Source organism: Castor canadensis, chromosome 14, assembly GCF_047511655.1.
Source record: "Castor canadensis chromosome 14, mCasCan1.hap1v2, whole genome shotgun sequence".
Classification (NCBI taxonomy): domain Eukaryota; kingdom Metazoa; phylum Chordata; class Mammalia; order Rodentia; family Castoridae; genus Castor; species Castor canadensis.
In genome coordinates, this window is record NC_133399.1 from 346,714 (window position 1) to 369,684 (window position 22,971).

A 22,971-nucleotide genomic window follows, 5' to 3' on the forward strand; every position below is an offset into this window, starting at 1 on the left:
GCCGAACACAGGGGCACCGCGTGGTCCATTCACTTTATTGGAGTGTGTGTGGTGTGGTCATGACGCCTCTAGGGACGTGGGGGACACAGTTGACACTGATGACATCACAACAGGTCTGGGGGGGGTCTCAGGTGGTGAATACACCCCCAGCACCCAACCCACCCCGAAGAGGAAACTTTTGGGGAGAAGAGCCCAGCAAGTGGGGTGCTGGACTCTGACCTCATGGTCCACAGAGAGACCCCGCCCCAGCAGTGGCCTCGGACTCCCGCCACACAGCTCAGGGCTGGGATGCCCGGCCACCTCCTATCAATCAATCACCCAGTCAGCCTGGCCTGGGGGGTCATCTGGCCCAATCTTCACAACTGATAGGTGTAAGTTACAAAAAGAAAAGGGGGGGGGTCTCAAAAGTAGGGTGAGCAGTGACCATGACACGCCACGGCAGAGCTGGGAGGTCAGGGTGCCGTATGTACAGGGTGGGGCGTGGAGAGGGGCGGAAGCCGTGCCCTGGGCGGGGGACATCGTCAATAAATAAATAAATAGCTACGATAATAAATAGGGTGGGTGGGGGTGGGGCGGGCGCGCGGGGTGGGGCGACCCTCAGCAGGCGCAGTCCTGGTGCGGGGGCGCCTGTTGGTCAGTGAGCTGCGGGCCTTGCTTGGCGCCGGTGACAGCAGGGTCGGCGGTGTCCAGGGACTCGGACATCTTCTCACAAATGACATCTACCAGGCGCTCAAAGGTCTGCTTGACGTTAATGTTGTCCTTAGCACTGGCCTCAAAGAATTCGAACCCTGTGGCCAGGGACGGGAGGAGTGATGGCCGTGTCCCCCCTCCCACTCCCAGAGCCACCTTCCTGCGGGAAGGGAGACTCAGGGCCACCCCTGCTCGTTTAGGGCTCTGAGAAAAGACATCGGACCTTCCCATCCTTCCCTCACCCTAAAACGTCCACCCTGGCCAGACACCCCAGGAGACGCATCGTCCTCTGGTCCGCAACCATAAAAGCCTTTCAGCACAGCACCGCCCAATCGCTCACTTTGTGCATAGCGAACTCCTGCACATCCCTCAAGACCCAGCTGGAGGCTACTTTGCAGAACGGGTCAATCCGTCACCTGCTGGTGACTCCCTTTTCCTATCTATTGTGACACCTGCGCGGGACAAGTCCCTTTTCCAGTGTGTGGGCCTCCAGCCCTGCAGCGCACTCACCGAGGTGGTCAGCCAGCTGCCGGCCACGTTCCGACGACACCACCCGCTCGTCCTCCATGTCGCACTTGTTCCCCACCAGCAGTACCTGTGCGTTGTCCCAGGAGTACGTCTTGATCTGAGTGGACCTGGGGGACGCAGTGATGGCCGATCAGGAGGAGGAGACAAGGCCAGGGGAGTGACCGGAAAGGGGGAGGGGCCACAGTCTGGAGGAGGGGCTAGCAAGGGGGAGGAGCCAAGGTCGGAGGGCGGGGCCAGAGGGGAGGGGCCAAGGTGGAACTGGTCAGAAAGGGAGGAGCCACAGTCGGGGGAGGAGCCAAGGCCAGGGGGAGTGGCCAGGAAGGGGGAGGAGCCATGGTCGGGGGCGGGGTCACTGTCAGGGGAGGGGCCAGGTCACCAGAGGTTCAAGGCCACCCCTCTCCTCCTGAGATCAGGTCCCCTTCCTGCCTCCACCTCCCCAGGGCTGAGGACACAGGCGCAGCCACCACACTGGGCCAGAGTCCCTCTTTCATTAAAAGCCACCCCCACCCCTCCCACATCTCCCTCCCTCTTCAGCCAATTCTGACATTTCCTCACCAGTGACCCCGCATCCGGGCAGCTCGCTTATTCATCAGATTTTGCAGTCACCTGCAAGTCCTAGGGCTCGGGGATGCGAACCAGGGCCTCTTGCACACTGGGCACGGGCTGTCCCGCCGAGCTGCGCCCCAACTCCAGGTTGAAAATCACACTCGTGCATCGTCCCCTTTGTCCCCCAGGCCCTCGGGGACAGCACTCACCAGTCCTGCACGGCGTTGAAGGACTCCTCGTTGGTGATGTCGTACATCAGGATGAAACCCATGGCCCCCCGGTAATAGGCGGTGGTGATGGTCCGGTACCGCTCCTGCCCTGCTGTGTCCTGGGGACGAAGAGCCCATGGTCAGAGAGGCTGAGAGGAGAACCGTGCTCTGAGACTGTCCCGTCCAGGTCCTCCGAGGCCCGGAGAGGGTCAGTCAGGTGTCAGAGGACAGAGAAAGCAGGCTGGGTCACCTCTGTTCTACGAACATTAGCCCTCAGAGTGACATCACTTGCAGAACGCTCTACTATTCTTTCAACAAACACGTGCTGGGTACTGACCCACACATTCCGTGTCACACCCAACACTGGGCCCTGGAAGGACACAGCTTTTAACAAAACAGGGCCTGAACCTGAAACTGGGGAAACTCAAGATGTCCCATTGATGGAACGGGGTTCCTCCAGGCCTGGTACACAGTAAGTGCCTCATAAGTGCCCAGTGTGTGGATGACTGAGTGACCGCATGCAGGGAGAGAGCTGGGTCACCCAGGGCACCTGACCCACCCAGATCTGCAGCTTGATCCTCTTGTCGTTGCGGTAGATGGTCTTGACCTTGAAGTCGATGCCCACGGTGCTGACGAAAGCGGGCGTGAAGGAGTCGTCGGCGTAGCGGAAGAGGAAGGACGTCTTGCCCACGCTGCTGTTGCCAATGATGAGAATCTTGAACATATAATCGAAGTTCTGGTCCGAGGACTCCTTCTGTCCATAGCGGGAGTCCGTGGCCGATGCCATCTGGGGACAGGACAAGGGAAAGCACGGTGTGCTTTGCAGCCCAGGCCTGCGGAGGAGCTCAGCTCCCCGCACCGAGCTGAGCTGTGACCTTGAAAGGCCAAGGTGGAAGCGGGGAAGGGGACAGGTGTGCACCCCACAAGCTCCTGCTGTACCCCGAGACGCCTCGCATCCGTCCCCGCCCCCCAGCGATCATTCAAGGCCCCGCTGAGAGCACGCACGCGTGGACAGTCCCTCGGGCACGCGCATCTGCAGCTCCCCCGCCCCAGCCACCACCTCACCCCCCCCCACAAAAAAAAAAAAGAAACCCAGATGGGAGAACTGAGGCCCAGGAGCTGCATCGCGTGCCACAGGCAGGCTCACGTGCACGCATCACCCCCCCATCCCCGCACTGGACCCACGCGTGTGCACGCACACGGCTCCCTGCACCCCGGCGGGCGCGTGCACACGGCTCCAGGGACACGGGTGTGTGCACGCGCGGATGCACACGCAAAGTCCACGCGTCCACCCCTGCATGCACCCCTAACCGCGCACGCACACGCACACTTCACGCGAGCGTGCACACGGCCCGGGGACACGGCGCGCGCGCACGCGCACGCAGCCGCCTCCCCTCCCCCTCCGCCGCAGAGCTGGGGTGCGGGGAAGGTGACAATCAGGAGAATGGGGACCCCACCCCCCCTCGGCCCCAACCCTATGCCCTCGAGGCCTCCGCCTCGGCCAGGACGGACCCCGATCGCCGCGCGCACCCCGCATGCGGCCCCGCGCCCCCGCCCCGCCCCGCCGCCCTCCCGTCAGTCAAATGAAGGTTAAGCAGGCACTCAGCAGCCCAGCCGCCCCCGGAAGCGCCACGCTCACCTTGCCCGGCGCCGATGGATGTGACGGCGACGCTGGCGGCGGTGACTGTCCCGGCGGTGGCGGTGACCGGGTCCCCCGTGAGCGATGCGGGGCTGCGCGGCAGCGGCAGCGACGGCAGCGGCTCGGGCCCCTGCAGTCCGCGCTGACGTCCTGCAAAGACTGGGGCGGGGCCTCGCATGCAAATTGCTCGTGACGACATCGGGGGCGGGGCCGCGCATGGAGAGATGGACCACTGACGTGAGCAAAGGGAGGAAGGGGCGGGGCTTCCTCGTAGAGATTGACGTGCGGATGGGGCGGAGCCGGACGACCGCATCCAGAAAGGGGCGGGGCGGCTGAAGGTCTTGTTCCGCCTCTTGTGAGCCTTAGGGAGGCGGGGCTGCGGGGCGTCTTCTCAGTGGCTGAAGCGCTCGAGCGACGGGTGAGTGAGCCAATCAGCGACCTAAGACGTTCTCTCCGGTCCAATGGTGGCTCTCAGGAGTCTGAAGGGCGGAGTGGCTGAAGCCTTGGCTTCTTTCCTGCGGGCTCTGACGGTGTTGGGGGCTCCTCCGTCCCCGCCTCGCCCACCTGGGATGCCGGACGTCTCCCAATGTCAGCAAAGAGGAACTGGGGTCCACGACGGGTTCCATGCCCCGCCCCCGTGTTTTAGGGCTCAAAATACAAAAGAAAAAGAGGGAGGCGGGATCTAGAGGCACCATGTCCAATCCTTAGGGCGAATACCCGAGGGGCGTGGCCTCGATACGCCCCGCCCACCCCGAAGCCCCGCCCCGTCTCCGTGGAGCGTGCTCCCCATTTCCCCAAAGCCTGCGGTGAGAACCGGGAAGGTGCCTGCGGGGGGTCACCCCAAGTCCTCACGGCTGGGGGTGTTGGGGCCCCCCTTTCGCCGGGGTCGGGACGCACAGACAGGGGACTTGGGGGCCACTCCTCCAAATCTTGCAGGAAAGTCAGGCTTGGGGGGACAGGAACCCCAACGCGCACCCCGTATCTCACAGACAGGAACCTAGCGTGGGAATCGGGACCCCGGGTGCAACCAGTAAGGGACAGGGACATCTGTGACTGGGCCTCATGCACCCGTGCAATGCCACCATAGGAATCGGAATGGAGAAAAACTGAAAGGGAATGACCAGAGGTGCAGAAGTGGGGTTCAGCGATGTTTTATTGGTTCCTAATAAAAATCCGCAGACCCTGCACGCCCCCCAGGTCACCTGAGACCCCAGATGGCTGTGACCCTTCCTGCATTCATGCCGATGGATTGCAAAGTCAAGGCCGGCAGAGGACATAGGGGTTTTGGGGAGTTGAACCCCATCTTTGGGGTCGCTGTCCCCCCCAGGACCCCAGCTTGTCCAGTGCAACACCTGATCCGGCCGCCCGCGCTTCCCGGGGGCGCTGCGGCGACGGGCCGCCCTTCAGGCCACCTGGGCCTCAGTTTCCCCATCCGTGAGCTGTCTCGGGTCACAGCAGGGAAACTGAGGCCCAGAGACATCAAAGACGGGAAAATACACAGTGGCTTTGGTGACCAGCCATAGGTGAGGCCCTGGGTTCAATCTCAGCAAAAAAAAAAAAAAAAAAAGACAAGAAAGAGTGACTGCAACAATTTCAGAAATGGTCCCCAAAATTTTGTCCCAGGGACACAAGTGCAGCTGGGAAGCTGTCCCCAGCCCAGCCCCAGCCAAGGCTGGGGTCACCGTGGACCCCAAGCCAGGTAGCTGTCTCTCCTCAGATCCTGACCCTGTGGGTGTCCACCTCCGTGCGTGGGAAAGCCAGGAGAGGGCAGGGGACAGGCTAAGTGTGGGAGTCCAGGGACCCCTCCTTGTCCTCCTCCTCCTCCTCCTCCAGTGTCAGGGAAAACTGGAACCTGTCCTGGCCACCCCGCTCACAGCTGCAGGCGTCCGAGGGGCTGCGGGGGACCTTGCTGTGGTACCACTCTCGGTTGTCCTCCAGGGTGTCCAGCAGGTCCTGGGCATCGGGGTGGACCAGGTCTGCCCAGGTCTCCCACAGAGGGTGGACAATGTAGTCAATAAAACCCACCTGGGAGGTGACACAGGGAAGGGACAGGAGGCACATGGTGACTCACAGTGGACCAAAAACCACCCCAGCCTTCACGGTTTGCTTCTTGTTCCTTCTCCTTGGGAAGACGCTTGCAACTCCTATTCATCCTACAAAACCCATTTCAAATAACCGCTTCAAGGTTGCAGCCAGGCACGCACCTGGGACTTCTCCACGGAGGCCGTGTGTTTGTCACACATGGGGCTGATGTCCAGGCCGGCCTCGCGCTCACGGTCACCTTGCTGGAAGAATTCGGCCATGATGCGGTCGGTCCACTGGCGGTAGAGGGGCAGCGGCTTGGTGGGGTTGCTGAGGTCGGCACAGTGCACCAGGTTCTGCAAGACCTGGGGGACCGGGCGAGGCTCAGGGGGTGCCCACCAGCCTCCCTGTCCCCCCCAAAAAAGATAAGACACAGGCCACCCGCCTCGTCCTCCAGTTTGCATACAGTCGGCGCTACAGAAATGCACCAAGTCCTGCTGCACACCTGGATGCGGTCAGAGTAGTTGTCCAGCAGCAGGACTCCGAGGCTCGTCACCTTCTTAGTCTCCACCATGGTCTTGAGGTCGGCGAGGAGGCCCATGTGCTTGGACATGTCCGTGGCCAGCACCTAGGGGGACGCCACTGCCTGCACTCAGACCCTCGGTCTCATCCTCTAGGACGTGGGCTGTGCAAAGGTCCTGGGGCTGCTGCTGTCACTACAGACGGGACTGCAGCAACCGAGGACAGCACTCATGGAGGCCAGGAGGCTGGAGGCCCGGGGCTGGTCCTCAGCGCATCAGGGCTTGAAGCCCCGCCCAGCTGGAAAGGGAAGCCCCGCCCCTCCTCTATTAGGCCTCCCCCGCCCCGCCCATAGCCCGCTAACAGGAAGGCCCCGCCCCTTCCTCTATTGAGCCCCGCCCACAACCCCCGCTAACAGAGAAGGAAGCCCCGCCCCTTCTGTTTTCACCCCACCCATGCTGCACCAGCTGGAAAAGAGAGCCCCGCCCCGTCCCCTCTTTCGCCCCGCCCATACCCTGCCCACATCCGCCCGATTGAGCGGGAAACCCCGCCCCTTCCTGTTATGCCAGGCCCATACCCCTGGCTGGAAAAGGAAGCCACGCCCCTTCCCCCACTATGCCCCGCCCACACCCCCACCAACGGGCGGAAACCCCACCCCTTCCTCTGTTTAGCCCCGCCCATGACCCACCCACACCCACCAGCTGGAAATGTAGCCCCGCCCCTGTCTCCACCCGCCCACGCCCCGCCCTCCGCGTGACGTCACCATGTCGATCACCATCCTGCGGAGACTCAGCCGCTGCTTGGCGCTCAGGTTCTGGAAGATGTCGCAGTTGTCACCCTGCAGCAGCTTGAAGCCCACGGCCAGGTGATGGTTCTCCAACACCGAGACGTCGTTGTACATGAGTGCCAGCTCCGAGTCTGCGGGGACACAGAGCCTGGTGACCTGCCCGCCCACTCCACCCAGGGGGAAAGAAAAAAAAAAAAAAAAATCCTGCCGCAACTCCTATGCGTGCGTTGAAGCCCCACCTCGCATGCCCCTTTCTTCCAAAAGCCATCCCCTGACTTTGCAGGGCGGGGGTGCCTTGTTCAGCTTTCTACCCAATCCAGGGGGACCAGGCTCAGCGCAGACTTCGGGGTACAGCCGCCCCTCGCACCCCGACTCACTGGTGTTGATGAGAAACTGGTTAGAGACCCCAGGGTGGTCCACGTCGTGGATGGCGCTGGCAAAGATGGCAGCCAGGACTTCCAGGTCTGTGAACACGGCCTGAGGGGTGCAGGGCGTCAGGGCCAGGGGGACCCCAGTGTCCTCCCCGCCTCCCGTCTGCTCCGTGTCCCCAGCGGCACCTCCAGGGCCGGCGTGGCCAGCAGGACGTGCGTGGACTGTGCTACGTCGGCGGCGTGCAGGCTGTTGTGGTAGGCCACGTCGCCGCGGTAGTGACCTTCCAGCGTCATCAGGTAGGTGGCCAGCGTGTCCCCCGGAATCTGGAACGTCTTCATGAGGCCCCGCTCCTGAGCCAGGACAGGACTCCAGTGACCACCACTCAACCGAACTCCTGTGCACCCTTCAACACCCCTTCTTCTGGGCTGCCCCTCGGGTCCCGGGGTGACATGAAGCCAAGGCAGGGGACGCACCCGAAAGATGCTAAACATGGTGGCCGTCAGGGGTCGGTTTCCGCTCAACTCCGCCACCTTGAACACGTCCATCCCCCACTTGCTCGTGTCCTGCAGTTCCTAAACGAGAGGCCGCAGGCTCAGCCCAACGCCGGGCCACTCACCGAGCCCCAGCTGCCCTGGGTACAAGTGGGGAAACTGAGGCCCAAGGCGGGGCATCCACACAGAGCCTGACGGGGGACGCACCTTCGCCAGCTGTCCCTCCTGGTCCGTCTGGACCCCGAAGCGTGGGACGGAGGCCATGGAGAGGCCGTCGCTGTCGGGAGGCCCGTGCAGGCCACTGATTTCGGACATGGGCCGTGGGGGGTCCTCGGGGGCCACGCTGGGCAGCTCCACCTCGGTGGGCTGGTCTGGGGGTGCAGCAGGGGAGACCCAGTTTATTGCGCAGGGCTCCTATGCACCTGGTGCTCAATATATCCCCCCACCTTGTCCTTGGAGAACTCCTACGCATGCCTCAAAACCCTCGCTGTCATGTCCTTTCCTCCAGGACGCTCCCCTGCTCCTCCCTCCAGTCCCGTACTGACCCCTGGGGATGGGGGACATCTATATCTGGCTCTGTTACCCCACGGTGAAGTCCGTGATGGACACTGACCCAGGAAGGTCCGAGTAATGTACTTGGACACCTGGTTCCCGGACCGACTGGTTTCTGACAGGTGGGTCAACTCGCGGTTCAGCATCCGCTTAAACTGCGGAGGAGGGAGGTGGGCAGTGAGGACTGCCCCATGGCCAGCGGCAGGTAACCGCAGCCCCTGGTCCTCACCTTGTTGGACGCCATGTCCCCTACCGAGTGCCGCGTCTGCAGGGTCTCCAGCTGGTCCAGACACCAGTCCAGCTCCTCCAGCGCCTCCAGTGCCAGCTGCTGCCCAGGGTCCTCTGGGGGCCGGGCTGGTCAGGGGCCTGTCCCTCCCACCGGGTCCCCGGGACCCCTGTATCCCCAACTCCGCACCAGGACCCCAGTTCCATGTCTGTCTGCAGGTGGCTGTGTGGCCATGGGCAGGTGGGCGACCCTCTTTGGGCCTCAGCCTCCCATCCGTGGCGTGGGCATGGTGGATTTCACTTGCAAGGACGGGATTTTTTTGGGTGGGGGACCAGATTACAGCAGCCACATTGCAAGGTCCCATGGACCGGAGAGATCACCAAAGGACGGTCACTATAGGGAGGAAGTGTCTGCAGGCGGGGACAGACAGGTGCTTTACCTGTAGGTGCAGGAGGCTGACTGCTGGGTGGAGGGCTCGCAATGGGTGCTTGCCTGCAGGTGCAGCCTGCTCAGGGCTGGCTCACCCCGCCATCTGCCCCACCCCAATCCTCCCTCCCCCATTCTGTCCAGGGCTGTATAAGCCCCGCCCACACCATCCAGGCCACACCTGCAGGGCCCCCCCCCCGTCCTATGCACAGCCTTTCATCTAGACCCCGCCCCAGATCATCTAGGCCACGCCCCAGGCCAGCCAGGCCACGCCCCCACAACCCAGGCCCCACCACTGAACTCCAGGCCACACCCCCAGTCATCTAGGCCCCGCCCCAGATCCTCCAGGCCCTGCTCCCAGTCTCTCCAGACCACGCCTCCAGCCCATCCAGGCCACGCCCAAATCTAGGCCCCGCCCACACCATCCAGGCCACGCCCCCAAGTCCTCCAGGCCCTGCCCCATCACCAAAGCCCCGCCCTCAGGCTCCACCCCAGTAATCTAGACCACGCCCCCATCCCATCCAGGCCCCGCCCAAGCCAGACCTGGCTGGGCCCCGCCCCCACCTGGTCCCCTTTCTCTACCAGGCCCCGCCCACCCCGCACCTGCGGCCCCGCCCCCGAAGCGCCCTCCGCGCACCTGCCTGCTGCGTGGCCTTGACTGTGGGCAAGGGCAGCCACGTTGCTCCGGACGGTCCGCAGGCTGGCCAGCACCTGCGGGGGCGTGGCTCCGGTGGGGGCGGGGCGGGTGGGGGCGGGGCTCGGTGGGAGGGGCTCAGGTGGGGGCTCTGGGGACCGAGGGGGCGGGGAGGGCAGACACCGACCTGGGCAAAAGGCGTCACAATCATGTCTTCTCCATGTCTGCGGGGAGATGGCTCTTCAGGGTCAGCACCCTCCCCTCAGGACTCCTGTCCCAGTCCCCTCAGGTCCCCTGCACCCCAAAGCCCTCACTTTCTCCGCCTTTTATAAAAGGGGAAACTGAGTCCCAAGACTAGAAGGGGTCTTCGGAATCAGAAAGAGAATGATTGTATTTCTCTTTTCATTTTGGCTACCAGGAAGCTCAAAGCAAAATATTTGTCACTCGCTGTTTCTCGGCCCAGTGTTTCCGGACAGCCACTCCTGTCCCCAACCCAGGCTAAAGGAAATTTCCTGCCTGGCAAATTCCTACTTAAACTTGGAACCTTGTTCCAATGACCCTTTGAAGGACTGCTGGATGGAGAAATAAAGGGAAGAGGAAGGGCGTTGGAGGTGTCTGTCATTAATCCAGCCCCAGACTCACAGGTCGCTGCTCGCAGAGGAGTTCCGAGACATGGCCTTCGGTGACACTTCATAGTCGCTGTCCGAGCGGTAGAGGAAGGACTCGCGCCGTTGGCTGTGCGGGGCAGGGGCCTGGTGGACGCGGCCCAGGCCAGGCCCAACCTGAGGGTCCAGGGCGCTTCTCCCGCACAGCACCCCATTTTCCACGTCAAAGCTGCAGGCAGAGGACACACGACAGCGGTTAGAGCACAGGGGTCCACGAGCGGGGCCCCTGGTGATGGTTTGCACCTGTCCTGCAGCGTCCTCCTTGGTGTCACAGGGGACAGACAGCTGGTCCATCTGCCCCACAGCTGCACCCTCGCAGGGACCCCATGCCCCCGTCACCTCCCACTCTGCCTGGAGTCCTTCCCACTGGGGACGTGAGTTCCAGACCTTCCCCAAAGTGTCCATGTGGCCTGGGCAGGTCTCTTTTCTGTGGACCTCAGCCACCTGGCCACTAATGTGGGCGTGGCGAGCTCAGGCTCCACCCCCGGCCATCTTGGCCACACCCCTGGGCCATCTGACACCGCCCCCAAGTTTCCAGGCTCCACCCACAAAAACTTTCCCCATGCTCTTTGGTTTCTTGGCAACACCCACAAATAACTAGGCTCCACCCACAACCAGCTTGGCCACACCCTTGGGTTTCCTGGCAACGCCCACAAGCCTCCAGGCTCCACCCCCAACCCATAGGCCACGCCCCCTGTTCCTCTTAATTTGAATGCTTTGTTCTCTTCCACCTCAGGGCCTTTGCACAAGCTGTGCCCAATGGCCCAGCACCGATCACCTTCCCACCACCTGTGCTTCTCTCTGGCCACACCCTGACTGGACAGAGGGCTTGGTCCCCTAGTGACCTTACTCCATCCCGGTTCACAAGCCAGAGTCAAACCCACCAGCAGGCTCAGAGGACAGGGCAGCAAGATTTGTCTTAATTGGCGGGGGCAGTGGGGGGTGGGCCTGCAGGGTTCGGTCCGGCTCGGCCAAATACAGTCCTGCCTGAGTTCGCTCGGGTCTCACAGGGTCACTACTAGTTGCATGGAGTGAGTTCGGTTAGATTCGGCTATGTCCGATAACACTGGGGAGAGTTCGTGGCATTCGGCTAAGTCCGGCCACGCTCGGGTAAGTTCGGGCGGCGTTCTGGTCAGGGCGTAAACATTCGGTTTAGCCTGGTCGCGCTGGGTTTCCTTCGGGCGGCGTTCGGGCAGGGACTGGCCCATTCAGTTTAGTCCGATCGCGCTCGGGTAAATTCGGCTACGCTCGGTGCCTTCCGCTAGTTCCTTCGGGTGCTCGGGTTAACTCGCCCCGTGACGTCACACAGGGGCGGGGCTCAATATCGCATAGAGGCCGGGGCCGCGGGTGCGCAGTGCGCATGGTGGGAGTCTGGGGGACGCTGCGGGGGGACAGTGGGTGCCCCAAACTTGCCCTCCGACGGGGGATGACTGAGGGTGGTGATCCCTACCCCTTCATCTACCTCTCCCCAGAACTGGAAAAGCGCGCGCCTAGGGACGAATAGAAAAAAGAGAGGCCCGAGTGGCTGCAGGAGGCTGGGTTCGAATCCCCTGTCCCCGGATGCCGAGTTCGAATCCTGATCCCGGACGTTAAGGGTTAAGCGCCGGGCTGGGACTTTCTTGGGACAGGGGAGGCTGTTTTTCTTTCTGCTCTAAACTTAGCCGGGAGTGACGGGGTCAGGTGGTGATTCCATGACGTGGGTGGCCCCTTGCCCATACGGGGAAACTGAGGCACGGAGTCGCCGAGGTCCCGGGTCTCGATTCAAACTCGCGGCGGACCTGCCCTCTCCTGGTTCACTTTTGAGGACCAGGGTGCGGTTCTCCCCGGACGCCCCTGAGTCCCCCTCACTCAACTCCCAGGGAGCCCTGGGAAGGAGGCTGGTCCGCCCTGGTGTCTGGGACCAGGACTCTGGAACTGTCACCATCAGGGCCACAGACGCGCCCCTCCCTCCCATCTTCACCCCGAGTTGTCCCCGCCTGGCTGTGTGACCTTGGGAAAGGACTATCAGTCTCTGATCCTCTGGGACCCAAACTGCACAATGCGCATGCGTTTGGCGCCAAATGAATGCAGGATACCCAGAAGCCCCAGCCTCCACTCCAGCCTCCACCCACTCACTGCCGGTGAGGTCACTGCTGCTTCCCCAGAGGCGGGACTCGAACCCAGAGCGCTGGGCCAAGTCCTAGGAGGACACACCGGACACTGAAAGCCCCACGACTGACCAAGTCCTGCTGTGGTCACCCAAGGCTCAGAGTGACAGCCCCATCTTGGCCTCCTTGCTGCAGCAGGGACAACGGCACAGTGTGGGGACCTAGGGCCACCACTCCCTTCCTCCCTCCCAGGACAGCCGCCAGGGTCAGGGAGGAGGTGACCCGTCCAGCTCTGGGCCTCCCAGCTGCAGAGGGACAATGTCCGGTCCCCTGGGCACAGGGGTGGAGGAAAGACTGACAAGAGATGGGGGGGCGGATGGTGACAACTGCAAAGCTGTCCCCCGTCCTTGTCCCGTCCCTGTCCCTGTCCCTGCCCCAGCCGTCCACTCCTGGAGCCCAGCCCTGTCCAGCTCACCCCAGCGGGTGGGCCACGGTGAAGCGGCGTAGCTTACGGAAGAGCGCGGGGAACCCCCGTGGGGACCCGGGACCCTGCATGGCCGATGGGGTGACGCAGACCGGATGGACAGGGGGCTGGTGGCCACCGTGCAGGACGTTTTCTGTGCAGCCCCAGGAGGCGTGGCCGGGACTGTCCCGCCCTGCAGGTCCTGATTAAAAAAAAAAACCAAAAACAAAACCCTCCCCCCCCACCCGTGCAAATGGGGAAACTGAGGCACAGCCTGTGCTGCCGGCCCTGCAGACATGGCCCCTTGGGTTTTGCATCACTTCCCCTATTGCTGTGACCTGCTGGACGCTAACGGCCACCCAGAGGAAGCCATAAAGGGCGCCCCAACCCCGACTCGGCGTCACCCACCTCCTCCACCGCCAATGGGTGTCCCTGTCCCCAGAACGCAGTCCTGTCCCTCAGTGCCAGGTGGGGAAACTGAGGCTTGGGGTCAGCGACAGTCACAAGGCTCCCGTCCCCCAGCTGTCCCCCCACCCTGAATCCCCGCGTGACCCCGGCTGCCCTGACACTGTCCAGACCCCGTGTCTGGATGTCTTCGTCCCTCGGCTGTCCGTCCTGTACAAACATCCGCGGGTCACCCGCCCGAGCCTTCCGTCCTGTGACGCCCGGCTGTCGTCACCTCTCTCCTCCCGCCCCCCCCCCTACTGTCCTCAGCTGGCCTGAGAAACGGGGTCTCGGGGGGCTGGGGGACAGCTGGGGTCAGGTGGCTGTGTCCCCTGTACATGAAGGGGACATGGTCACTGTCCCCAAGACAAAAATACCAAAAGTACTGGACCTAACTATAGCCGTTCCCCAGGGGACAGGAAGTCGCGACACCACCCCAGCCCTGCGGGAGGGGCTGACCGTGGTCCCCAAGGGGAAACTGAGGCCCAGGGCAAGTCAGGTGCTTTCCTGAGATGGTGATGGTGAAAATTAAATATCAGCACAGAGAGGCACAGCCACTTGCCCAGGGTCACACAGCAGTGAGTGCCACACCCAGGTCATTTGAGCCTGGCCAGGGGCCTCCCCATGGAGTCCCAGAGGGATTAACGATTTATCAGTCATTTTACTATTCACGCCCCATTCATCGGTTCCGTTTTAAATGCTTCATTAAGAGTTTTAATAACTCTTATTAAATAATAATAAGAGTTAAAAAGCAATTTCATAAATTGCTTTTATGAAAAACGGCCACGGAGTGGAAGTCGTAGAGCCGGGACTCAGCACTGGAGGCCAACCCTGAAAGAGAGTTGGACAGGAGATCCCCGCCTCTGCCCATTTGTCCTCTATTTTCAGGTCGCCACCATGGATGGCACTGTCACCTCCAGGAAGCCCTCTTTGCCCAGTAAGGTGAGTGCTCTCAGTGTCCCCTGGACACAGTCCTGCTCCTGGGGACAGTTAAATGTTTCCTGTGGTGGTCATTGTGTCCTGCAGGACTGCCTTGCATTCAGCAGGTGCCCATGAAGTGCTTATGGCCCCTGCCCATCCATGCCACGCCTGGTCCTCTTGAGGGTGAGGCCTTGCACATTCTGTTCCTTCTGCTCGTCACACCCTTCCCTGCATGGCTTCTCCCTGAAAGGTGTCCTCCCTGACCTTCAGCCCCGCCTGCTGGGCTGTGGGACGCATGGGCCCCAAGTGCTCCCCAGGGCTGGTGAGGAAGAAACCAGTACCCAGGACGTGACGTCCCCGGGCCCAGCTCAGAGAAGGAAGCCATTGACCCCAGGCTGCTCAGCTTGGACTTGAACTTGGGGCGGGCTGGCTTGGCTGGACTTGACTCTTCCTCCAACCCAAGGAGGCCTGAAGCTCCTGGACCCTCTTCCTTGACCTTCCAGGCCCCACCCAGCCGCTGGGGACCCACAATGGCCGGATCCCTCCTTCCTTAAGTGAGGACATGGACTGCAGAGCTCCCTGCACCCCTACACAGCTGGCCTGGCTCCTAACGGTCACTCAAGAGCCCCAGGAGCCCCTAGACACCTGGGATGACCAAACTCCTGTCCCCCACCCCGAGGTACCTACACACCAAGCCCAATTGGGACAGAGAAAGGACAGTGACAGTTGGCTCCATACCCACGACCATGCCATAAGAGGGGACTGGGGAGAGCACATGACAGCCGTGGACACCTGGACCTGCGCCAGCATGGACACACGGTCACCGCAGACATGCAGGTTGACCATGGACACTTACACCGCTGGGGAGGGGACACGCACAGCTGCTCAGATGTCGCGCGCACGGCGCACGCGCACACGCAGGGGGACCCATGCGCCCTGGGCGCACGGAGCAGCACGGACCCCTCCCCTAAAACAGTCATGACCCCCTCACCCCAGCTCCAGGGTGATAGAAACCGCTTTTTCCTACAAATCTGCGGCCTGCAGTGTGCATCCGAGCCCCTCCCGCCCCTCCAGGCCACGCGCACCCCGCGCGCACCCCACGCGCCCACCCTGCCTCCACCTACCGCCCGTGGAAGGAGCAGGGCCACGATCGCCGTGACTTCCTGAGTCCAGGCCGAGGGCTCCAGTCCGGCTGGTGGTCACCCGCGGGTGGGTCGGGGTCCGAGTGGAATCGCTGCTGGATGCGGATGGGACACCGCGGTTGACGCCACAGGTGTTTCGGGGGCCGCAGGGCGCAATAGCGGCTGCGGTGGCTCAGCCCGCCAGGTGCCTCTGCGCACGGCCTCTCCATGGGTCAGAGCTTGGGGCGCCTGGACTGACCAGTGCCAAGGCCAGGGTCTGGGTGGAGGGGACAGCAAGTAACCGTGCGCCCCAGGTGCTGAGGAGGAACAGGTTGAAGGGAGCTCAGGACGCACTGAGGGGAGGAGAGAAAAGAGACCATGGGGAGGGAGATGGGGAGAGGCGACAGGCTGGGGACACCCCTAGCGCCCCAAATGGCTTGCTGCCCCCTCTAGGGCTGGCAGGGGCTTGGAGTGCAAGGGACAGTGATGACCTGTCCACCACCTGCTGGTGCTGAAACTGGGGCTGAGTTGGTTTTTGTTGTTGTTTGTTTTTTAGGAGGTGGGCACCATGGTTCCCTAGTGTCCCCAGTCCTTGGGCTGACAGCTGGGCATCGTGGGCCCTTCCTGGTGACAGCAGTAAGGACACAAAGGTCTCCAGAGATGTCCACAGGTGGGGGGGGCTCAGCCAAGCTCAGCCCTACAGCCCAGGCCACGTCTTCTGAACCCCGAGCCCCGTCCATGCAAAGCAGGAACCTTGGGAATTGGGGGGGGGGAAGGAGGAAGAGCTATGTCAGGGTCCCCATCCCCAGAATGGGGACCCCAAGTGACCAGTGGGGATGGGCAGAGGAACAAGGGAGGTCAGCGGCCTCTGATGGACACCCGCATTTCTCACCAGCAAGAAGAACAACCCAACCTGGTCCTGAGAGCCGGGCGGGAGCGGCGGGCGTCCTTCTGGAGATTCCCGGGGTGTCTGTGGCCGCCCCCCAAAGCACGCAGACCCTCCATGGACGCCGCTGTGTCATTCGTCCCACCAGAGCCGGCCCCGCCCCAGGCCTGTCCCTCCCAGGGCGCTCACTTCCCGGGAAGTGGCGGGAGGAGGGAGCTTTTTCCGTGTAATTAGCACAAGTGGATGCGGACAGCGCCAGCCGGAGTGGTCAGGCCAGCATCGGGTGTGGGGGAGCAGGACAGAGGCCCTGGGGACAGGGTGGACGATGACAACAGGGAGACTCTTTGAAGAGCTCCCCGATCCCATGCGTGTCCCCCTCCCACAGGGTGGAGAAGTGGACGAAGAAGGCCCAGGTCCCCCCCCCATCTTGCTGTGTGATGTGTCACCAGCCTCTCACTCTCTCTGTCCCCTGTCCCCTTCTCCGTCCCCAGCTGACGGTGACACACAATTTTCTCTGAAAACCGCTCTTTCATCCTGGAAAATGAGGGAGGAAGGAAATGAGGGTGTCCCCATCTCTGGGGCCTGGTACACACTTTGGGGACAGGGTCCTCCAGGCTGGACAGGACAGGTGCTGTCCCATTCCTGGACTCACCCCCTTTGGTCCCCGTCCTCCTTACCTGGCTGGACCTGGACCATGGCTTCTGTCTGCACCCCGAGCCTCGATGGTGAACACCACCCAGGCGGCCCCAGGCTTGGCATCTCCAAGTGACCAGAGGCGACCGGACAGTGGGGGCAACAACGGGGTCCCCGAGAAGCGTCTGTGAATGACACTGCCACTAAAGGGGGCTCGCGGGGGCCGAGCCAGGAGCTGGCCACTCTCGGACACGCTGGGGAGACAAATGCAAGTCCCCCAGAGCCCAGGTCCTAGGCAGGGCCCTGGGGACCACTGCGAGGTCTGATGTCCTCACCGGACACCTGGCCGTCCAGGGAGCTGTGTCCTGAGTGAGTTCCCTGCACCCCGAAGACTCAGTTTCCCCATCTGTGCAGTGGGCAGGTGGAGATCAAGCTTGGGGTGGGGGCTACAGGTTTTGCCTTTTGCAGCCATGGAAGGCAGGGTCCCCAGCAAGCTGGACAGTGGTCACCACTGAGCCACTCCCCGATCCCCCCAGAGCTGTTGATAGGAAGACATGGGACCCTCGGTCCCAGCTGGGGTCCGTCCACTGTGCTGACCAGGGGGTGGGACAGGGCGTGGTCGGGACGAGAGGGAGCCAATGGGGAAGTAGAAGAGGTCGGGTCAAAGCTGACCACGACCTCTCGCCCGAAAAAAATGGTCGCAGACTGTCACATGGGGGCAGAGGGCACAGGTCCTCATGGCCTCGCCTCTGGGGCGGGTCACAGAGGAAGGGGACAAGCACAGGAAATGTCCTGTTGGGTCAGCCCGGATCTGGTCCTTCTAGGAGCCAGGAAACCTGCGCACATTGGAGCTGGCCTGTCCCCACCCTCTCCCAGAGGCCCCTGAATCCTCACGTGGACAGCTAATGGCTCCGTGTCAGGAGGGTTCCCAGCAGCCTGGGGGGGAAGCGGAGGGCGGGTGTGTGGGGTCGGAGCCACCCCACAGCAGAAGAGGTCCCCGGGGGTGGCCCTGCCCATCTTCCCCTTGGGAAATCGCCGGATGGAAGAACTTGCGAGAGACTGGGGCATGCCCAGTGCTGCTGAGGGGACCCCAGACCTTTCCTGAGGCCACTTGGAGCTGAAAGCTGAAGGAGAAGGAAGAGCACGTGCAAAGGCCCTGAGGCTGGGGGCGGAGCTTCAGAGGCGCCTTGGGGGCGGGGACTGGGGGCGGGGACTGGGCGGGTCTGGGCAGGGTCTGGGGCGGGACTTGGAGGGGGAGGAGCCTGTGACGTGATCTGGACGCTGTGTGGGCGTGGCCTAGGTGGTGCTGGGGGCGGGAATCTAGGATGAAGTGTGGACGGGGCCTTTGATGTCGTGTGGGCGGGGCCTGTGACATGATCTGGGAGGGGCCTGTGATACTGTGTGGGCGGGGCAGGGGCGGGGCCTGTGACTTGACTTTGGCGTTGTGTGTGTATGGGTGGGGCGGTCGGGCGGGGCCGGGGCGTGGTCTGGGTGGAGCCTGGGCATGGACTGTGACGTGGTGTGGGCGGGGCCTGGAAGTGGGGGGACTGTGACGTGATATGGACGGGGGAGTGGGCGGGGCCTGTGACTTGATCTTGGTGGCGTGGGGTGGGCCTTGGGTGGTGTTGGGGGCGTGGTCTGGGTGGAGCCTGGTGGGCCTGTGACGCGATGCGGGCGTGGCGTGGGCGGGGCCTGTGACGTGATCTTGGCCGCGTGTGGGCGGGGCCCGGGTGTGGTCTGGGTGGAGCCTGGGCGTGGTCTGTGCCGCGGTGTGGGCGGGGTCTGGACGGGGCCTGGGTAGGACGAGGTGCTGGGATTCGGCTTTGGGGCCGCCTGTCCCCTATGGGCCTGAGGCCTCGAGCAGGGGCCGTGGACCCTGAGAGGCTGGGCATGGATTTGGGACTCATTTTCTTGCGGTTATGGGATGGACCCGGGCCACCTGCCCTCAGCCGGGCTGAAATGGCTCAATGGGGACAGACAGTGGCCATATGGGGAAGGTGGCGGGAAGGGAAGCCCCAAGCTCTGCGGTCCCCAAGGAGCACTGTGACTTCGGAGGCGGGAAGCCACAGGAAGCGATTGGGGGGGCCAATGGCACCCCTGGCTGTTTCGGGGTGACAGACAGACAGGACCCCTATGGGGAGAAGTGGACGGCCCTGGCAATGTCCAGAAGAAGGGGGGAGTGAGGCAGCTCTGGGTGACTCTGATTAGGGGAGAAGGACCCCCGTCCCCATGAGGGAGCCTCCACCCCAGCCCTTGCTCACCTCGCTGAGCAGGAAGGGCAGCGCCGGTCCACTGCGCCTCGCTGGGCACCTGGGGATGAGGCTGGTGAGGGCTGGTGCCTGGCAGCCTCTTCACGCCTGGAGGATCCGTTCAGCTCCCAGCTGAGCTCTGGTGGCTTGGGGGGACAGGGGGAAGCTGAGACCCCTCCAGGCTGTGCCAGGCCTGGTGACCTCCCGGGGAGCCAGATAGGGACTGAGAACAGCTGGGGAGGGGGGACAGCCAAGTCCCTTAACCCTGTGATCACTGGCCAGGGGAGAGGTGGTGGGCACAGTGACCACAAGGGTGGAAGGCAGGGGGTAATCAGGAGCATGACCGGTGGCCGGGTGCAGGGAAGCAGAGAGAGGGAGGAGCAAAGGGCGGGGGCAGGTGTAATGTTTGTTGTGTTTGCATCTCAGAGAGAGAGAGAGAGGGAGAGGGAGAGAGAGAGTTGGGGACACGAGCTCATTAAGGGTGAACTGAGTCAGTTCACCTGGGTCGACCCAGGGGCAGCGACACAGCCCACAGCTGGCCCCCGAGGGACTCGGTTTCCCTCCTGTGAATTGGAGGGGCAGGAGTGGAGTCAGGACTGTACCCCATGTTCTCTAGTGCTCCCTCTCCTGCCCCCCAACATTTGCAGGGACACCAGCCTCCCGCACCGTGGAGCTGATGGCTTTTTGCAAAGTCTTTGTCACCCTCCTTCGGACACTCACAGGCTGGGGACTCCGCCACCTTTTGGGGAAAACCCACACTTGTTCCTGTGTGGCCCTGTGACCGTCCACTCTCCCCTACCTGTCACCCACCGGACCCCGTTCACCTCATTCTGCTCCTCAAGTGCCTCCATGGTGCTTGTGCCCCAGGACCTTTGCACGAGCCGTGTCCCCTGCCTAGGCCGCCGTCCCCCTGCCACCCAGCTTTCTCCAGGGCAGCTTCTCCCCTTTTTTTATCAGGTTTCCCCTCAAACAGCACCTCAGAGCCCCGTGTGTGACCCCAAACCTTGTGTGACACGCCAGCCGTTGGGGACAGAGTGGCCACTGTGACAGGGACCTTCGGCGCCCTCTGAAATGACCTCACGTCTCTCTCCCTGGAGGCTACAGGCCCCCTGTGACTCCAGCATGGAGGACGGCACATAGTCGGTGCTCAATTAATGCTTATCACCAACTCAACTCAGATTGATTGGCTAAGAGCCAGGATTAATTTATTTGATAGTCACGCTGGCCTCCAACTCCCGAGGCCCCTGCCTCAGCCTCCCGAGGACTGGGACCACCGGGCCACCGTGGTGTCATTTCTTGATCCTGGGTGTCACTCCGGCTCTCAGTGGCTCATGTTTCCCTGCAAGGGGCCACATCGGGGGGGACTCAGCACCAGGACCCGGCAGCAGGTCACCTCCCCACCCTGTCACCCGCCCGCCTCACCAGGGACACCTCGTCCAGCCTGTGGAAGTCCTCGGGTTCGTCCCGGTGGTGACAGCGTCTCACGGCCACCATGGCAGACCCGAGGAGCAGAACAGAAACCAGCAGACACATGGCTATGACCACGCCTGGGTTTCTGTGTGACGTGGACACCCAGGGGTCACCTGCAGCTGGGGGACGAAGTCACAAGTCACCTTGAGCCTCGAGTCTGGGACGCCCGCTGGCCCCATGTCATCTTTTTCCTTTCGGGGTGCTGGGGTGAACCCGGGGCCCTGGCAGGCGCTGTTTGTTCTGTTTTTGGGGGGACAGGGTCTCGCTGACCTGGGACTCATGGCCCTTCTGGGGTCACCGGTGTGCAGGGCTGGGCCTGGCTACAAATACGTAATGTCCTCTCGCACACCGGGTCTTTTGCAGGACCGGACATGCACTAGGCGCTTAATTATTGCACACTGGGCCGCACCCGCCCTGGGAAGGGGAGGGGAGGGGGCGAGGTCCTCCCTCAGCCCCGGGCCTCTGCCGCCCCCTGGTGTCCAAACCCAGAACTGCAGCCGGGGACGTCCACCCCCCCCTACTCACCCTGGCCAGGGCTGGGGGAGGCCGGGCTCTGCGAAGTGGGGGGCAGCTCTGAACTGGGGGAGCCAGAGCTGGGCTGCATCCCTGTGCCGGGCTGCGGGGTGGTGGCCGACTCTGGACTTGGGGTGCTGGACTGGGCAGTGGAGGTCAGTTCTGTGCTTAGGGTGCTGGGCTGGGTGGTGGAGGTCAGTTCTGTGCTTAGGGTGCTGGACTGGGTGGTGGAGGTCAGTTCTGTGCTTAGGGTGCTGGACTGGGTGGTGGAGGTCAGTTCTGTGCTTAGGGTGCTGGGCTGGGTGGCGGAGGTCAGCTCTGTGCTTAGGGTGCTGGGCTGGGTGGTGGAGGTCAGTTCTGTGCTTGAGGTGCTGGACTGGGTGGTGGAGGTCAGTTCTGTGCTTAGGGTGCTGGGCTGGGTGGTGGAGGAATCTGAAAAGACAGAGAAGAAGGGGGGCTCCATGGTCAGCCAAGACTGTGGACAGAGCTCCTTTGACACCGTGGCTATCTACATGGCTGAAGTCCACTTCCTTGCAACAGCTTCCCACAAGCTGGGATTACAGGCGTGTGGGGCAAAGCTGGCACAGAGATGGGGGGTAGGGGAGGGGGAGGGGGAGGGGACGGGGAGGGGGAGGGGAAGGGAGGGCGGGGGGAGGGCAGGGAGGGGGAGGGCAGGGCTAAGTCCAAGTCCAGGCAGGTGGCGGAGGGTAAAAGTCCTCTGGGTGTGGACTTCCCTTCCTGTAACTGGGAGAGGTGGCAGCTCACAGGTCCCCAAGGCCACACTCACACCTGTCCTCGCTGCTGGGGACAGAAGGGGCCAGCGCTCCTCGCCGAGCCACACCCCAGCTGAAGTGGACTGGGAGGCCTGTGGTCAAGTGTTTGCTGACCCCTGTCCCTTGTCCTTTGTTCCCCCCTGGAGCTGGGCCAGGTACAGGACACCCTGGGCGTGGAGGGTCCGTCCGGCAGGTCCTCTGCCCGGCCCGGCCCCTCTGCGTTTCCGCGTCCTCCGCTCACCCCCAACCCTGGGTGGGGGAGGGGGCTGGTGCATGTGGTCCTCCTGTCTGTCCCTGTCCCCTCCCCGGCTCTCCTTGTCCCCTCTCTCTGTCCAGGCTCCCGGGCCCGGTGCAGAAGACAGAGCACAGCAGCAGAGCCAGGTGAAGATGAGTCGGGGGCCATGGTGGACCCCAAGCCAGGCTGGGAGAGTGGGGAGCTGAAGCCAGAAGGCCAGGGGGGGAGCAGCCACGGGGACACACGTGTCACCGGGAACCTGGACGCAGCATAGGGACTCGCTCTGAAAGACGCAGCCGGGAGGGAGCCGCGTCACCTGGCTGTGGCCCTGGGACCACCACAGGTGGCCATGAGACTACGTGGTGACCCCGCTGGGGACATTACGAGTCTAGGGCTGGGGACAGGGGAGAGCCCTACTTGTGAAGTCCCCAGGGCAGCAGGAGGGAGTCAGGTCAGACTCCAGGAAGAACTGAAGGGACCACAGGTGGCCTGGGTTTGCCAGGCTGGGGACAGGACGGCAGGGGCCGGGGGGGGGGCGCAGTGGGGGGCTGGCCAGGTCCCTACCTTCTGGACTGTCACTTGTCCCAGAACAGGACGTCCCAGGTGATTTCAGCAGCAGCACCAGAGCCACCACGAAAAGCAGCCTCGGCGGGGTTGGCGCCATTCCCGCGGGGAGGGCCGGGCGGCTGTGTCCTGTGTCCAGGTGCCCAGGCTGCCAGGTGTGGCACCAGGTGACATCTGGCTCCCGTGCGCCCCCTGCTGGCCGCCGGTGGTACTGCAGGCAGCTGCCTTTGATGCTGGACTGACGGCCACCTCCTCCTGTCCCCTTCCTCCCAGGACACCTGCCACCCTCAGAGTCCCGTGTGCCTG

At 63.1% G+C, this 22,971-nt stretch overlaps 4 protein-coding genes across 5 annotated transcripts in view; 1 reads left to right on the top strand and 3 right to left on the bottom strand.

Annotated features, from left to right (window-relative positions):
- Nucleotides 1-22,971, top strand: part of LOC109686275 (microtubule-associated serine/threonine-protein kinase 3) — a gene marked incomplete in the record, with an annotated part of 381,278 nt that overhangs the window by 35,280 nt on the left and 323,027 nt on the right.
- Nucleotides 15-3,772, bottom strand: LOC141416555 (ras-related protein Rab-3A). Its single transcript, XM_074053527.1, has 5 exons — nucleotides 3,613-3,772; nucleotides 2,533-2,760; nucleotides 1,974-2,092; nucleotides 1,201-1,325; nucleotides 15-788 (listed from the first exon to the last, which is right to left on the bottom strand). Exons 2-5 carry the CDS (start codon nucleotides 2,758-2,760, stop codon nucleotides 598-600), a joined length of 663 nt encoding a protein of 220 aa, XP_073909628.1. The 5' UTR covers nucleotides 3,613-3,772; the 3' UTR covers nucleotides 15-597.
- Nucleotides 4,755-16,564, bottom strand: LOC109683686 (3',5'-cyclic-AMP phosphodiesterase 4C). 2 transcript variants are annotated; one of them, XM_074053531.1, is made up of 16 exons: nucleotides 16,256-16,564; nucleotides 15,346-15,695; nucleotides 10,284-10,475; nucleotides 9,829-9,865; nucleotides 9,645-9,718; nucleotides 9,021-9,073; nucleotides 8,585-8,697; nucleotides 8,417-8,510; nucleotides 8,011-8,174; nucleotides 7,786-7,884; nucleotides 7,498-7,662; nucleotides 7,318-7,417; nucleotides 6,917-7,071; nucleotides 6,140-6,262; nucleotides 5,817-5,999; nucleotides 4,755-5,637 (listed from the first exon to the last, which is right to left on the bottom strand). In XM_074053531.1, exons 2-16 carry the CDS (start codon nucleotides 15,570-15,572, stop codon nucleotides 5,392-5,394), a joined length of 2,025 nt encoding a protein of 674 aa, XP_073909632.1. In that variant the 5' UTR covers nucleotides 15,573-15,695; nucleotides 16,256-16,564; the 3' UTR covers nucleotides 4,755-5,391. The 2 variants fall into 2 exon arrangements, with proteins under 2 accessions (XP_073909632.1, XP_073909631.1); XM_074053530.1 differs by having other exon boundaries at nucleotides 15,346-16,095; nucleotides 16,235-16,564.
- LOC141416558 (uncharacterized) lies at nucleotides 20,285-22,818 on the bottom strand. The gene is made up of 4 exons (XM_074053533.1): nucleotides 22,666-22,818; nucleotides 21,106-21,525; nucleotides 20,533-20,699; nucleotides 20,285-20,449 (listed from the first exon to the last, which is right to left on the bottom strand). Exons 1-4 carry the CDS (start codon nucleotides 22,763-22,765, stop codon nucleotides 20,432-20,434), a joined length of 705 nt encoding a protein of 234 aa, XP_073909634.1. The 5' UTR covers nucleotides 22,766-22,818; the 3' UTR covers nucleotides 20,285-20,431.

What these genes read in the sequence shown, in the direction of transcription:
- LOC109683686 (XM_074053531.1), bottom strand. Translation starts at nt 15,572, where the DNA reads ATGGAGAGGCCGTGCGCAGAGGCACCTGGCGGGCTGAGCCACCGCAGC. An exon ending in TTGTGACGCCTTTTGCCCAG is followed by an intron (nt 9,719 to 9,828) that starts GTCGGTGTCTGC and finishes ACGCCCCCGCAG; the next exon opens with GTGCTGGCCAGCCTGCGGAC. An exon ending in GGGACATGGCGTCCAACAAG is followed by an intron (nt 8,511 to 8,584) that starts GTGAGGACCAGG and finishes CCTCCTCCGCAG; the next exon opens with TTTAAGCGGATGCTGAACCG.
- LOC141416558 (XM_074053533.1), bottom strand. Translation starts at nt 22,765, where the DNA reads ATGGCGCCAACCCCGCCGAGGCTGCTTTTCGTGGTGGCTCTGGTGCTG. An exon ending in GACAAGTGACAGTCCAGAAG is followed by an intron (nt 21,526 to 22,665) that starts GTAGGGACCTGG and finishes CTGTCTTTTCAG; the next exon opens with ATTCCTCCACCACCCAGCCC. An exon ending in CTCCCCCAGCCCTGGCCAGG is followed by an intron (nt 20,700 to 21,105) that starts GTGAGTAGGGGG and finishes TTCGTCCCCCAG; the next exon opens with CTGCAGGTGACCCCTGGGTG.
- LOC141416555 (XM_074053527.1), bottom strand. Translation starts at nt 2,760, where the DNA reads ATGGCATCGGCCACGGACTCCCGCTATGGACAGAAGGAGTCCTCGGAC. An exon ending in GGATCAAGCTGCAGATCTGG is followed by an intron (nt 2,093 to 2,532) that starts GTGGGTCAGGTG and finishes CTTCGTCCCCAG; the next exon opens with GACACAGCAGGGCAGGAGCG. An exon ending in GCAGCTGGCTGACCACCTCG is followed by an intron (nt 789 to 1,200) that starts GTGAGTGCGCTG and finishes CCCTGGCCACAG; the next exon opens with GGTTCGAATTCTTTGAGGCC.